General features: G+C 41.8%; 1 protein-coding gene across 1 annotated transcript; it reads left to right on the top strand.

The window, feature by feature from the left end:
• The first annotated feature begins 1,874 nt into the window (after window positions 1–1,874).
• rrp36 (ribosomal RNA processing 36) lies at window positions 1,875–6,967 on the top strand. The gene is made up of 8 exons (XM_022760668.1): window positions 1,875–1,951; window positions 3,476–3,924; window positions 4,136–4,268; window positions 4,367–4,433; window positions 4,524–4,628; window positions 4,732–4,809; window positions 5,445–5,562; window positions 5,648–6,967. The coding sequence occupies exons 2-8, from the start codon at window positions 3,495–3,497 to the stop codon at window positions 5,797–5,799; spliced, it is 1,083 nt and encodes a 360-aa protein (XP_022616389.1). The 5' UTR covers window positions 1,875–1,951; window positions 3,476–3,494; the 3' UTR covers window positions 5,800–6,967.
• Window positions 6,968–14,043: the final 7,076 nt, after the last annotated feature.

Here is a 14,043-nt window from a genome sequence, read left to right as displayed (position 1 = left end):
AAGACGATTTGTCCCAATAAAAAGAAGTAATCATGGCAAGGCCTTCAATCCAGATGTAAAGTTGTTCTGGACCTGAACATGTTTCTGTAGCTTTGGTTTTCCTTTAAAAAAAAAAAAATAAAAAAAAAGTTATTGTTGTTTAACAGAAATAAGTAAGTTTTACCCACTTTTATTCTGAAGGGAGATTTATCCATTTCCGGTTTTAATAAGTCTAACTTGGCGAAGCTGTTCACCGGGATCTCCTAGCAACGGGAATAAACTCCTCCTCGTTTCTCAAGTGTGTGTGTGTGTGTGTGTGTGTGTGTGTGTGTGTGTGTGTGTGTGTGTGTGTGTGTGTGTGTGTGTGTGTGTGTGTGTGTGTTGTATATTTTCGCTCATTAAGGACAAATCAAGCAGACTGCACATTAATGACCAAATAACACTGTATTGTTCCTCCTCTCCAGGCAGCTGCTGCTGGAAGGAGGAAAAACAAAAGGAGGGACTGGAAATCTGCCTTGAATCTTGCTGCAGATAAAGAATTCTTCAGTCACCAACATGTTTGCTTTAAGCTTTGACTGCTGTCTGAGAATTGTAATTGCATCACTGTGCATCATTTTTCTTCTTTCATATGTTAGTTTTGCTGCATCTCATTAGCAAACATTGATAAAAACACGTGAGAAAATCAATCAGTCTGCTGATAAACAGCCAATATTCAGGCCTTAATTGATAGATAATTATTATTTCTGAAAGACACAAAGCTAACAAGATGTAGCCTATCTGAAGGGTGATAAACAGAGGGTCAAAAATGAATTAAATCAGGTTTACTTTATTTATCTGCACCAGAAACAGGAAGTAGTGCAGAATGGTTTGAGTCTTCTTGACTCAATGATAACAGATGTTTCCAGATTAATTTTACCCACAGACATTAGCAATAATACCTGCACAACATCTTAACAGAGGGTTTATCAACATATAGATGAAGTTATAGATGAAATGGGATGTCTCTCTAATGGATAAGAATCTAAACATCTATAGGCCTAAAACTTTGGCACAGTACTGTATAAGACATATTTAACATTTGTCTTTAACCTGTGGTTTTATTTATTTATATATCAATTAAATTGTGAAATTTCAATTCAGGAACTATGGGAACAAACATGGGTACAGTGCACAAACAAATGTCAGAACATTTTTTAAATTTTAATTCCGCCACTACTTGACAATAAAAAAAAGGAAGAAATTTGTGACATGAATCTGTGTCAATATTATATCTGATCAGATAATCAGTAATCAGAAGATGATCAGTAAACAACACCAGAAATTTAACCAATAATCTTTCAGAGCAGCTTCTAGTACTTCTGCACACTTAAGACTTACAGACACATTCAGTCAAGTTATAGGAACATGCATCTTAAACCTAAATCTCTAATATTAAGGTTACAAACAAAGCATTTTCTGTTTTATGTTGGGGGACTGATTGGTTACATACATACTTATATTTTCTACTGTTGATTTGATTTGATTCTGTAATTATGAATCTTTGTCTTGTTAAGTTAATGCAACGAAATACATTTATTTGAGGAGATGGTTGAACAAAAATGCAGAATAAACACAGACTGTGTCAGACACAGGTCGGACCAGTAGAGGGCAGCACTGCATGTATCAGACTGTCCCTGACAGGAAGTTATTGTTCTACTACAAAATACAACCGTGTAGAAAATATCCATTAGAGAAGGAATACAGCCGAGCTGGACACGTGACAATAATACACTCGCATTAAGATATAATAATCACTTTTTGGGAGCACAGTTGCTTTTTTCTGTTGTCCAAAACCGAACAACAACCGATTGACGCTTTTATTTTGAAACCGGAAGTGATTTGTTTATCTGACTGGCGTGAAACCTGCAACCATGGATACACGTGGATAATGGAGCCCAGCAAAACAGGACATTAACAGCAACTTTATATCCAGGTATATAAACCTTTATTTAATCTCAACCGCCGAACAGTGAGTCTGTTATGACGCTTTGTGGAGGACATGTTATATGTAGCTGCTGGTTGCTGTGTTTCCGTAGCGCGTGTTCGTCTCTAGCTAACGTCACGCCAGACTGAACAGAAAATGCGCCGGTTTAAAATTTCTTTGCTTTTCAGCGAAGGTATATTGATGATAAGAGACCTAACACAGAGCCTCTACGCTTCATTATGACCTAGTTGTTCATTCGGCATAGAGGTTATTGCCTGAGAGACGTATTTACCTGCAGAACTTGACAAGTAGACAAAGCTTCTCCCGTGTAAACAACGTTAGCAAGACATTGTCTAACAAATAAACACCGCAAAAACAATCTGCGTCATCACTCCATATATCCCGAGTCAAAGCTTTACTCATATCGATGTTTTAGACATGCATCGACAAACGCTAGCCTGTATTTATATATGCTAATAAGCTAGGAATTCACAAAATGCTAATATTTTTGCATTGAGTTCGGTTTACACTTCCTTGCACTCAGTAATTAGCTTGTATCAAACAGTGGCAAGTTAAATAATAACATATATATTACAACTTAACAATACCACACCCAATTAAACTTAGTTCGGAAATTATAAATTTATAGATAGCTAGTAGCATTAGCACTAGTTGCTAATTAGCTGGTTAGCAGCCCTGATGCAGATAAGTAGTAACTTCAGACATTCGGGGCTAATAGAGTTGTTCATCGACGTGTGTTTAAAATACAAACCCATCAGAAGACGTGTGAACTTCTCATTAACAGTTCGGCACAACTCACGTCGACGTCAGGTGAGTTTAAAGTATCATTAAAATGACGTAGACTGACGGAGCGCAGGTGAATTGTATTAGACGTAAAATTCAAGATGGCGCTGTGATCTCTCTGCTTAGTGCTGCCTCTAATGGCCGGAGGCGGTATTGCAGTTTATCAAACAGGCAACGCGAACAACAGCCCTGAGGCTCCAGACTCCCAGAGGCCCCAAAAGCCCCAGGTTTATTACATATTATGTATAATGTGATTCATTTAATTAACGAATTTGTTATGAATGTGCATCACAGAATATTAACTTTGTCAGGTCCTCCTCCTCCATCTGGTGGCTCTGGTCTTTTAAACAGACTCTGTGTTGCTGCTTTACTTTATGTTGAGCTGCTCTGTTTTAAATTCACGTTTTATCGAACTGCTTTAACGTTTTCTATGCATTTACTAAATTTATACACATAAAACCTCCAGCATCCAACAATTATTTTCATTATCGGTACATCCAACAGTTATTTTCTTAAATAATCGATTGATGGTTCAGTGGATAAAATGTTCGCTAATCCGGCCATGACTCTTGGATTTTACATGGTGTAAAGTTTGTAGGAATTTACCTGAGCTTTTGCGGAGACACCTGCCCTCACTGTGTCAGGGTTGTATTGTCAACATTGGTCTGATAAGCAACTTGCTCAAGGGCACATCAGGAATTCTAACTCTTCCTCCTTTATTTTCCTCAGCGAAGCCAAAAAAACCAGGATGAAGGGGACGGAGAAGCAGCAGCGGCGGGAGATTGGCGTCTCGAAAAAGACGAGGATGGCGAACAGCAGCGACGACGAAGACTCTGACGTGGAGAAGAACTTCGCTCTGCTCACTCAGAGAGGAGGAGGAGGGGCTGAGGAGGGAGGGCTGTGCCTCAGAGGAGAGGAAGAGGAAGAATTCAGTGATGACGAGGAGGAGGAGGAAGGGTCTGATGAAGTAGAGGAAGTTGAGGAAGAATCAGATGGTGGTGAGGAGGAGTTCAAGGAGGAGGAGGAGGCTGAGGGAGATGAAGTAGGGGACGATGACAGCGATGCCTCTGAGGAGGATGATGATGATGATGATGATGATGATGATGATGATGATGATGAAGAGCCTGAGGTTGCCGGTGGCAGCAGTGAGATCCAGACAAGAGAAGACATTAAAAAAGGTGAGTTTTCCTGCAGCTGCGTCACATTAAAAGCTTCACTCATAAACCAAAGCAGAGGGCATACTTACATTCTGATACTTTTACCAATACTGCTTATTGATCGGTTCTCTTATTGATCAGGCCAGTTTAATTCCGGGCTTCGTGCCCATCCCTAGCCTCAGATATGAGCCTGTGAAACATCACACACCTCTCTGTCCTCTGACCGTCCCAGAGCTGTCCAGCATGTCCTTTGAGGACATCATGAAGCTGCAGAACAAAGTGGGAACCAAAGTTTACAATGAGGTCGCCTACGGCAACAACAAGAGGCCGGAGACGAGCAAGAAGAAACGACTGAACAAGAACAGGTGAAGAGTGTCAGCCTGCACTTCCTGTTTCTAACAAGCAACGAGTTATGTTTGGGGTTTCACTGTGTGTGTGTGTGTGTGTGTGTGTGTGTTTTCAGACCGATGGAGATCTCAGCCAAGAAACGAGCCCCGTTCCTCCGTCAGGTCGTCCCCGTCAGGAAACCGGTGAGTGAAGGAAACCTGTGTTGTTCTCATGAACCCTCTGTTCTCCTGGACGATTCTGTTTCTGACTCTTTTTCTTGTTTCGTGCTCCAGACGTTGAGGGATCCTCGATTCGACGACCTGTCGGGAGAATACAAACCTGAGATTTTTGAGAAGACGTACAAATTTATAAATGACATCAAACATCGAGAGAAAGAGGTGGGAGGTGCTTCAAACCATCCACTGACGTTAAATCACCAATCATCATCCGCGATTTGAATTTCTGTGAAAAACTGAATGTTGTGGTGATGTGTGTCTGCAGATCGTCCAGAAGCAGCTGAAGAGGACGACGAAGAGCAACCAGAGGAAGGAGAAGCTGCAGTTCCTTCTGAAGAGGATGGTGAGTCTCAGCTCCACAAAGACAGGCCGAGTCTAAATTCATCTGTTGCACAAAAAACACTTAATTCTTGACAATCTGAAGCCAGACTGCGGTGCAATGAACTCTGGGTAAATTAAAACTTTTTTCAGTATTAAATAAATGGCCGCCAGCTCTGTTTACCCTCAGGAGAAAATGTTCTGCCTTTGGCTGAATTCAACAGTTACAAGGACGTTTTCATTTGAAAATCCAGCAAAGAGTGAAACAATAAAAAACAAAACTGCTGCCGTCTCTAAAAAACTCTTTCTCTTCTCTTAGTTCTCTCCATAACAATGTAAACAAACCTCAAACTATGAGCCATGTTTTCCTGTTTCCTGCTGTTTGGTGCTTCTGGTCAGCGCAGGTTGATTGTTACCATGGTAACATTGGTCTCAGACCTGAGTGAGTCTGGGGATAAGGTGTCTAATGTTTTTGTCTTAAAAACAAAAAACTGGAGCAACACTACAGGCCAGTCTGAGAAATTCATCCTGAGTAAATCTGTCCAGGTTAAAAAGTTCAACACTTCCTGCTGGTTTTTCACAGTAAAAGAGGAGGACGATGCCTCCTGAAGTTCGCAGTGTGATGTCAGTTTTAAATGTATGACCTCTGACCCTCTGCAGGAGAACCAGGAGCGAGCGAGGAAGAGCCGAGAGCAGCAGCGAGAGAGAGAGCTGCAGTTCAAGAGGCAGCAGAGAGAGCTGGCCAATCAGGGCGAACGACCCTTCTTCCTCAAGAAATGTAAGGACGAGGAAACGAATCGAATCGTTTCAAATGTAAATCCTCGGATTTATTTCTCTTCACTCTCTCGTCTCTTTGTTTCCAGCTGAGAAGAAGAAGCTGCAGCTCGCTGAGAAATACCAGGAGCTGAAGAAGAGCGGCAAACTGGAGAACTTCCTGAGCAAGAAGAGGAAGAGGAACGCCGGGAAGGACCGCAGGAAGCTGCCGCAGCAGATGCAGAGCAAGAAGGCCGCGTGAGGCGTTCAATGACCCAGAAGAGGAACCTGCTCCGTCCGTCAGTGAGCTGTAATGACCCGTCTCCGCCTGCTGATGGAGCTGCAGTTTGTTGTTCTTCATGACAAGATCATCTAGACTCAAGGTTCACTTACAAATGCTTTCTGGAGCTTTCAACCACATCTACCCGAGTAAATGTCGTGCGCTCAGCTGAAAGCTCAGGAAAAGCTCTTCAGTAAGCAGACCTTGAGTCAAGGCTTTTTTTTTTTTTGTCAAGAATGAACTTTCACACTTTATTTTATTTTGCTGTCAAAGTAAATTTATCGTCTCTGTGTGACGTTCAGGGACGCTCAGACATGTGAGTGTTAATGATGAACCAGTGAAATTCATCATTTACAGTTTGTCAGAAAATCAAGAAACAAACATGGACAAAAAAAAAAGATGGTGTGACTTTGGCTGCTGCTGTTTACCAATAAATACCGGAGAGTCCTTAAATGCACCATCTGCATGTGGATTTCTACAGACATGAGCAGAAAGAGGAGGAATCTAAAACACCGAGGGAGTTTGTGTTTGTTTTCCAGTGAAGACATTAAACACATTTCTGTCTGTTTGAAGTAGTTTCATATAAAAACTGTTTTCAAAATATCAAATCCTTTGAATAACCAGTGTGGTCACAGCTGTACAGATGTTTTTGGAGCTAATATCACTTTAAACATCTGCTTCTTTTCAAAACTGATGATTTATACAGTTTGTATTTTTAAAATAAAATGTCATTTGTGTCTTTGTGTACATATTTTTATGTGAAAACAAACGGCTGCGTCAGTGCAGTGCGGTGCAGTGACCAGCAGGGGGAGCCACAACACAGTGCAGAGGAGCAGCATCATGGAGTGTTGTCTGATGATGACGTCACATCAACAACAGGTTCAATTCTCTGCTTCTAAGGTTTACTCAAGCACAACTCTGAGGGACTTTAACTGAGTATTTCCATTTCCTGATACTTTACTTTTTCTTCCACAATAATAATTTGAGAGTCACGAACTGAATCACCTCCTCGTGGTCGTATCCCTCCGCCAACCAGCCAAGTCACAGGAAATAAAGCAACAGTCTCTACTTCCTGAGTTACAGCATTGAATGATGATCGGAGGTGTTTTATCAGAACATTATGACGTCACCGGGAACTTGACCTTTGACCTTTGGGATATAAAATGTCATTTTATCCTTCTACGCATTTGAGTTAAATTGTTAAATTATTCTATCCTTACTTCTATTTTCTAAATTTACATATAGTATAAGGACATATTTTTACATTTTATCTTTATATTTGATCTTTTTCAATAAAGTAATCTGATCCAGATTCAGATTGTGATTTCTCTCTGAGAATGAATGAACTGAAATGAGTCAAATGAAGAATAAATAACTTGAAACACTGAGACTTACATGTGGATGAGTGACAGCATCTGTCTCTCTCTCTCTCTCTCTCTCTCTCTCTGTCCTTGTCTTCTCTCTGTCTCTCGTCCCGAGGCCCCTGACGTCTCTAAAAGTCAATTAGCAGTGTATAACGAGGACACGGTGCGCCGGATCAATCCTGTTTTCTCTGCTCTCTGACAGGTGGCATTCATCCCATCAGAGCTGCTCACCCCCCGCCCACACCAGAGAACAATAGGGGACAAGGTGGGGGCCCACACACGGCCCCTTTCAGTGTGTTGTAACACTGAAAGGGGCAATAATACAGGGCCTTATATTCATGAGCTAATACACTCCATTCAACCCCGAAACACCCCCCCCACCCAACCTCTCCATCACCCTCCACTTTCTCTTTTGTGTCGCTGCCGTTATAAAAGTTATGAAAGACTCTTCAGTGTAGCAGCTTCAAATGGACGTTAGTGTGTGTGTGTATGTGTGTGTGTGTGTGTGTGTGTGTGTCTGTGTGTGTGTGCCGCGGTGGAAACGCAGACGAGTTCTAGAGGAGCTGCTTATTTTATTTAATTGATTTAATGTTGCTGATTTAGAATGAAAATACATCATTGAACCAAACAAAAACTAAACTGAGACAAAAAGTCGTTTCCATCTATTCAACATTTTTGAAACTTTCATTAATCCTAGAGAAGAGTCCGTTTTTTAATTTTACACTTGATGCTCTCACAGTTGAACAATTTTTTAATATAAAATAATACAAAAACACATTAATACTCATGACACGGAGGCTGCAGTTCATCATTTTAACTGAGATAAACATAAAGTTACACAACGTTAAGAATCCAAAATTTTATTAAATCATAAATTATCAATTTTATTTTTCTGTGACGCACTTTGTAACTGTGTAAGAGTTATTTAAATAAAGTTATTATTAAAGTTATTATAAGAACCTTGATTTGGATTAAAGGAAATGAAATATAGAAAGTAATAAATCTAATAATGAGTCACTGTGTCGTTTTTAGAACTTCCCACTGAAACGTCAGTGTAAATTAAATTAATTCTGTCAGCTGAATATTTCATTGATGAATTTAAATGATTTGATATATTAATATTTTTGCCTCAAGCTGCAAAATTTAAAACCAAATAATTTACTAAAAGTTAAATGGTCTTTTCTGTCTGTGTGCATGATGAAATGTGTCATTAAATAATTAATGAAAACTGAAGTGAATGTGAACCGTTCATTTTCAGACAGACAGATACTGCAAGCTAATAATTAAAATACAATCTGGACGTTTGTCATTGATCACGAGCAGAAAATTGAAACAAATCTCAATGTGACAAAAACAATTTTGTCAAACCTGGGCTTCCGTACAAGAACCTGAAAATGAAACTCATGATCCATTAAGAAGTGAAACGAAGGACTCGTCTGATGAATAATAAACACCAACACCTGAGTGACGTCACAGTGTTCAGAGATCTAAAACGTTCTGCAGGTGGATCTGAACTTTGTTTCAAGAGAGAATCCTTCAGCCAATCAGAGCTGAGCGTTTCTCTGAGCGAAGAGAAGACGACGGTCAGACTAACTGTCGACAGAAGGTCTAAATTTAAGTAATTGATCGACCCTCAAAAAGGTACGTGGTCGGGGGGGTGGTTCTTTCCAAAGGTTCAGGAACTTTAGGGGGTGTGGTCATGAAGTGCTGAACATTTCTGACTGGTCGAGTCCTCGCTGCATTTCATTCCACCTGCAATGTTTAAAAGTCCGCAACGAGCGAGTGAGCACGTTGTCCGAGGGTCGCCACCCGTTACGTATGACATGGGATCGTCCCGTATTTGGAAGTAAAATGTTGCGTCTTGTATTGAATATATACAGGACGCAATTTTTCCCGTATTATCCCGTATAAGTGCTGTGAATAACGTGATGTCACGTCATGAATTTGCATAATCTTCCCGGGACTTTAGGCCGCGGTGGAAACGCAGACAACAACGAGCCACAGGAACCTTTCAGTTCCTGAAGAAATGAGGCTATTAAGTGATGTTTTCTCAACAAGAGCTGACACTGGCTGCAGGAGGGAATCATGGGAGATGTAGTTTTCATGATTGATTACGACATGAAAACACAAACAGCATTTTATTCTCGTCGCTCGCACAGGACGAGTGTGTGAGATGAAGGACTTCATTGTTCTCAACTTGAAATGGCCTTCGACAGACGGTGTGCCGACTCTTCGCCTCCTCCTCCTCCTCCTCCTCCTCCTCCTCCCCAGGTGAACACACCCTCCGCAGTTTTCATTCTCCTTTCTCTTCAGTGTCAAACCGTAAAGGACGCCTCCCCAGGACCGAACCCAAAACCTCCGCTCTCATTTCGATTCATGGCCGCTCCAGTCGGCCATTGTTCCCGCCGAGAATCCTGCTCGTCATGAATAGCCAATAAAAAGCCCATCGCTCCACGGTGAATCGGAGCCGAAGAAAAGGTGCGTGGAGAGGCAGCGATGGCCTCCATACAGCCCTCAGTGTGAAAACCATCTGTTCGCTCGGCCCCCCGCTCGCACTGTGAAAGGGATAATTGAGTGTTATAGAGAGCAGAGAAAAGATCCCTCTGCTGCTGATTTGTATTCTTTAGAAAGAGCCAGGGGTTTCACACCACATCTGCCCCTCAGCCCCATTCAGCCCCATTCACTGTCCCGTCAATTAGCACACTCAATTAAGCCCTCATAATCCCTTTATCGACGCACAAGGGCGCCGTCGAACACCACGCCCGCCATGGAGAAGTGGCAACGAATGAGACTTTAGTGACTGTTTTCTTTGGGAGGAGGGAGGGGAAACAAAGCAGCGAGAGTCCTTCAACACTTCATAAGAAGAGTTGATGGTTGAAAAGCCGAGAGCTGCTGCAGCTGGAGGCAAGCTCCCTGCTCCATTTGTCGGCCATTGTTCTGCAGATTATGAGCTGCCTTTTCACCGGAGTGGTACAATTAATTAGAGCAGGGTTGAATGGAGAGGCAGCGAGTCAGGCACATGCAGGAGGAACTGTGAAAACGGACTAAATGCCAACAGTGTCAATGGCGTCGCCGCTGATGAAAAGCTGCTGGTTTAATCCTCGTTAGTGCCGCGTGAGCCACGACTGATGTGAATTTAACGGGTTTAATCTGACACCCGACACTGATACACTGTAAGAAATTTTAACAGAATCATATTTTAGCTCAGTGTTTATCTGTGCAAACTCAACTTTCCTGCTCTGGTTCACTCTCACTGCTCTCACAGCTGTTTCCCTGCTCGCCACCAGCGTCGTTAGACCTTGATAATTTGGTTGAATGTAGGTTGTGATGTCCAGTGACCAAAATTCAACATCAGGAGCCAGTTTCACGAAGGAATCTCAGCCTGGCCCGTAGTGTCACTCCAGTCTTCATGTTGCTCATTTTAAGTCAAAAACACCAGACACCTCATCCCCAGGCTAACTCAGGCCTAAGATCAATGTTACCATGGTAACAGTCAATGAAACCTGCGCTGGCCAGTAGCGCCCAACAACAAAAAACAGGAAATCATGGCTCATAATTTGAGGTTTGCTGACACTTTTATGGAGAGAGCAAAGAGAGTAAATCAGATTTTTCTTTTTGTTTCACTGTCAAGTAAAACGTCCTTGTAACTGTTGAATTATTCCAAAAGACAAACATGTTCTGCTGAAGGTGAACGGAGCTGTTCCTCAGTCGGCCATTTTTTTTTTTTATATTGAAAAGTCTTAATTTACCCAGAGTTAATTGCACCACAGTCCATCTTAAAAAAGTCCAGAACTAAACAGCTTTGTGCAGCAGATCATTTGTTCTGTATGACACGTAGCCAGAGTTTGTCATTGTGAAACCAGCCGCAGGACGACGTCCGGTGCCAAAGTTAATTTGATGTAGAAACACTGACGACAGATGATGTTGATATTTTGTTGGTTTTAACTTGTGTTGTTAAGCAACCGAAATCCGACGTCTTCCAAACGTCTCATGCCAACGACATCTTGACGTATAAAATACTGGCATTCTTGTTGTGAGCAAAACCCAACGTCTGCTGACCGTCACAGTGTCAATTAGCCAACGTTAAACTGATTTCCAGTTCCAAAGTTTGGTGTCTGTCCAACGTTACATTGAGGTCATTGTGTTTGTTGTTGTGCATTGATAGAGAAACAAAGACCCAGATATCTAAGAGGCAGAATATTTGCTGCGACTGCTCGTATATGGAGAAGAGACAATCTTACCCCCAGACCAACGAGCCACAAATTGTAGGGCAACAGGCTGCTTCTTTTCAATTTGACAAGTTGTAATTATTCTTTCTTAATTATACTAGTAGACGATGCCAGAAACAGCTTCTTCTTCTTCTTCTTCTTCTTCTTCTTCTTCTTCTTCTTCCCCTCCTTCAGAGGTGGAAACAGCTGATGAGTTAAATGTTCGACACATCAGATCCTACTGTGAAAAGCTGTTTCCACCTCCCATTACGTGAATCAACTTTAGGAAAAAGGCAAAAACCACTTAAAGTGAACGTAAAAAAAATTCTATGATTGCTGACGTTTTTTTTCGAATTTTGCGGAAAAACTGTTACAGACCTCCAGTCCACCAGAAAAAAACACTAGAGAAGAGAAACCTCTGTCTCTGTCACCATAGAGATAAAAAAACATCACAGTAATACGTCCTCTTTTATACATAGAAACCAAGACTGATGGACACGCACTGATTCACATTTAGAGATGAAACCGTAACCTTTGGAAACAGATAGCACATGGACCATGAACTCAACACATCCATTTATAATTTTAAGGTTTTTCAGGTGAGGCAGGGCGCCTTAAAACTCCCAGGACCTCAGTACTGGTCTAATTTCACTTCCTTGTAGGTGTGGTTATGTCTGTGTCAGGGTGAACTTTCAGGAATATGTGTGGAAAAAAAATAAAAGATGCACAAAACACGTATGTAGAATATTTGTAATTTGATGGAATGATGAAGCTGAAGACGACGAAGAAAACAGAGATGTACTTCATGATCCGGCATTTTGGGTCATGAGAGGATGAAGTCATATTCTCCTCTCCAATGAGAGTGTCTAAAACCTTTTATTTTAAAACAAAAGACTCCACACACCCACACACACACACACACACACACACACACACACACACACACACTGAGCCCTGGGAAAAGACTTTAACACTTTGCATTAAAGCTCTGTAATTGTTTTTATGGATTGCTTCTTGTAGCCATAATTGTTCACGACTCCATAAACGAGAGAGAAACGGTCCAGACGGTTCATTAGGGCGCTGAGCGTCTCGCTCGCGCCGCAACACGGCGTGTAAAACAAAGAGAGAATCTGTTAAAGAGACTTCAGTGAGAAAAGTGTCGAAATAAAAAACAGATGTAGCGGAGAGGGAGAGAGGGTTTCTCAACAGGCATCACTGTGGTGGTTCTGCACTGCGTTTCCCAGAAGTCACCAGGAGATCCAACGGAGAGGAGCTCAGGTGGTGGAGCACATCTGCCATTGATGGTAGAGTAGGTGGTTTGATCCTCGCCGTCCATCCAAACGTTGAAGTGTCCTTAAGCTAGATGCCGTTTCTTTGGTTGAATTGCCAGATGTGTAAAAACACAGTGTCGTCTTGGATTTTCTGTTGATGTAGTTTATGTTTCTGGCACCTTAACTATCAAAAAATTAGACAATGTCAAAACTTCCATTCAATATTCAGACTGGGGACACTTTGAGTCACCAGTCTATCATAAGCAATTTGAAGGAGCAACTTGTATGTTTTGCTATTGCTACGTAGCCAAGGTTAGCATTAACATCTGTTTAATTACCAGTCTTCACAAGAGCATCAACCATTGTTGTGTTTACAAGCCAACAAGTTATAATACATCCTCTGAGCAGCTACTTCTTCAGGGCAGCCTAGACGCAACAGTGACTTGGTATCGGAAAGTGAAGAAAGCTAGCTAGTTAGCATGCTAACTTCGGTAGAAGAAAAGAAGTAACAGAGATAGTAGCAAAATCGAAGGGTTGTTCTGTTGAGGGTTCCACCTCTGGAGACAGCTGTTGGTGAATCAAGGAAAGAAGTTTGAAGCTGAACTCACTTTTCCTCTAGACTGGTAAGTAAACAGCTGTTAATGAGGAATAAAGTTAAAAACATCCCAAAGTAAAGTGATTTTAGACCTGTGACTTATTCTGTTTCCCGTACAGCAGCCTCCACACGTCAGGTTCTCCCTTCATGGTTTGTTAAGTCGTCTGGTCTACTTGAAGTTTGTCTTTCTGGTTAATAACTTGACTCCAAAGTCAGGCGCTCGTGTTTCTTGTGGTGACTTTTTACAGCATGAAAATAAAAGGGGAAAACTGAGAGTTTTTGGACAGACTTGACTCCTTCCCCGGTTCATAAAACAAGACTGTAAACCATTCGGATGCAGATGTGTCCAGTCCAGTGGGTAGCAGGGAGGGAGGAGGCTTTAGCACAGGAGAGGTTACTTTCCAGCTACAAACTGACCCAAAAAAAAATTGGCCAATTAGATGAAGGGTTTCCTTCAGTGTCCTACAGCAGTGAGAGTGATTGGTCGCAGTGGGAACGAACCTCCTGACCTCTGGCAGCGCCGGTGCCTCGCTCTCACTGCTGAGAGACAACATTCGTGTTATTGTGGATTCTAACCACAGCAGGACATCACCACAGAAGAGACACAATTCATTTCTTTTGTCTTCTTATCAGCATTAACGCTTTCCTGCCCAGAACCTCAAGCTTTAACAGGGGTGTGCACTCTGCAGCACCGTATGCTGAGCGGAAACAGGGTGTGTCATTGTTACATGTAAGTGAATGTTCTGTTTTGGCAGCTCTGAGTGTAAAACACTGGACAAAACAGAGTT

The sequence above is a fragment of the Seriola dumerili genome, unplaced genomic scaffold (assembly GCF_002260705.1).
Source record: "Seriola dumerili isolate Sdu_G_001 unplaced genomic scaffold, Sdu_1.0 BDQW01000349.1, whole genome shotgun sequence".
Lineage (NCBI taxonomy): Eukaryota > Metazoa > Chordata > Actinopteri > Carangiformes > Carangidae > Seriola > Seriola dumerili.
This window is presented reverse-complemented; position numbering and strand designations above follow the sequence as displayed.

What these genes read in the sequence shown, in the direction of transcription:
- rrp36 (XM_022760668.1), top strand. Translation starts at nt 3,495, where the DNA reads ATGAAGGGGACGGAGAAGCAGCAGCGGCGGGAGATTGGCGTCTCGAAA. An exon ending in AAGAGAAGACATTAAAAAAG is followed by an intron (nt 3,925 to 4,135) that starts GTGAGTTTTCCT and finishes TGACCGTCCCAG; the next exon opens with AGCTGTCCAGCATGTCCTTT. An exon ending in AAACGACTGAACAAGAACAG is followed by an intron (nt 4,269 to 4,366) that starts GTGAAGAGTGTC and finishes GTGTGTTTTCAG; the next exon opens with ACCGATGGAGATCTCAGCCA.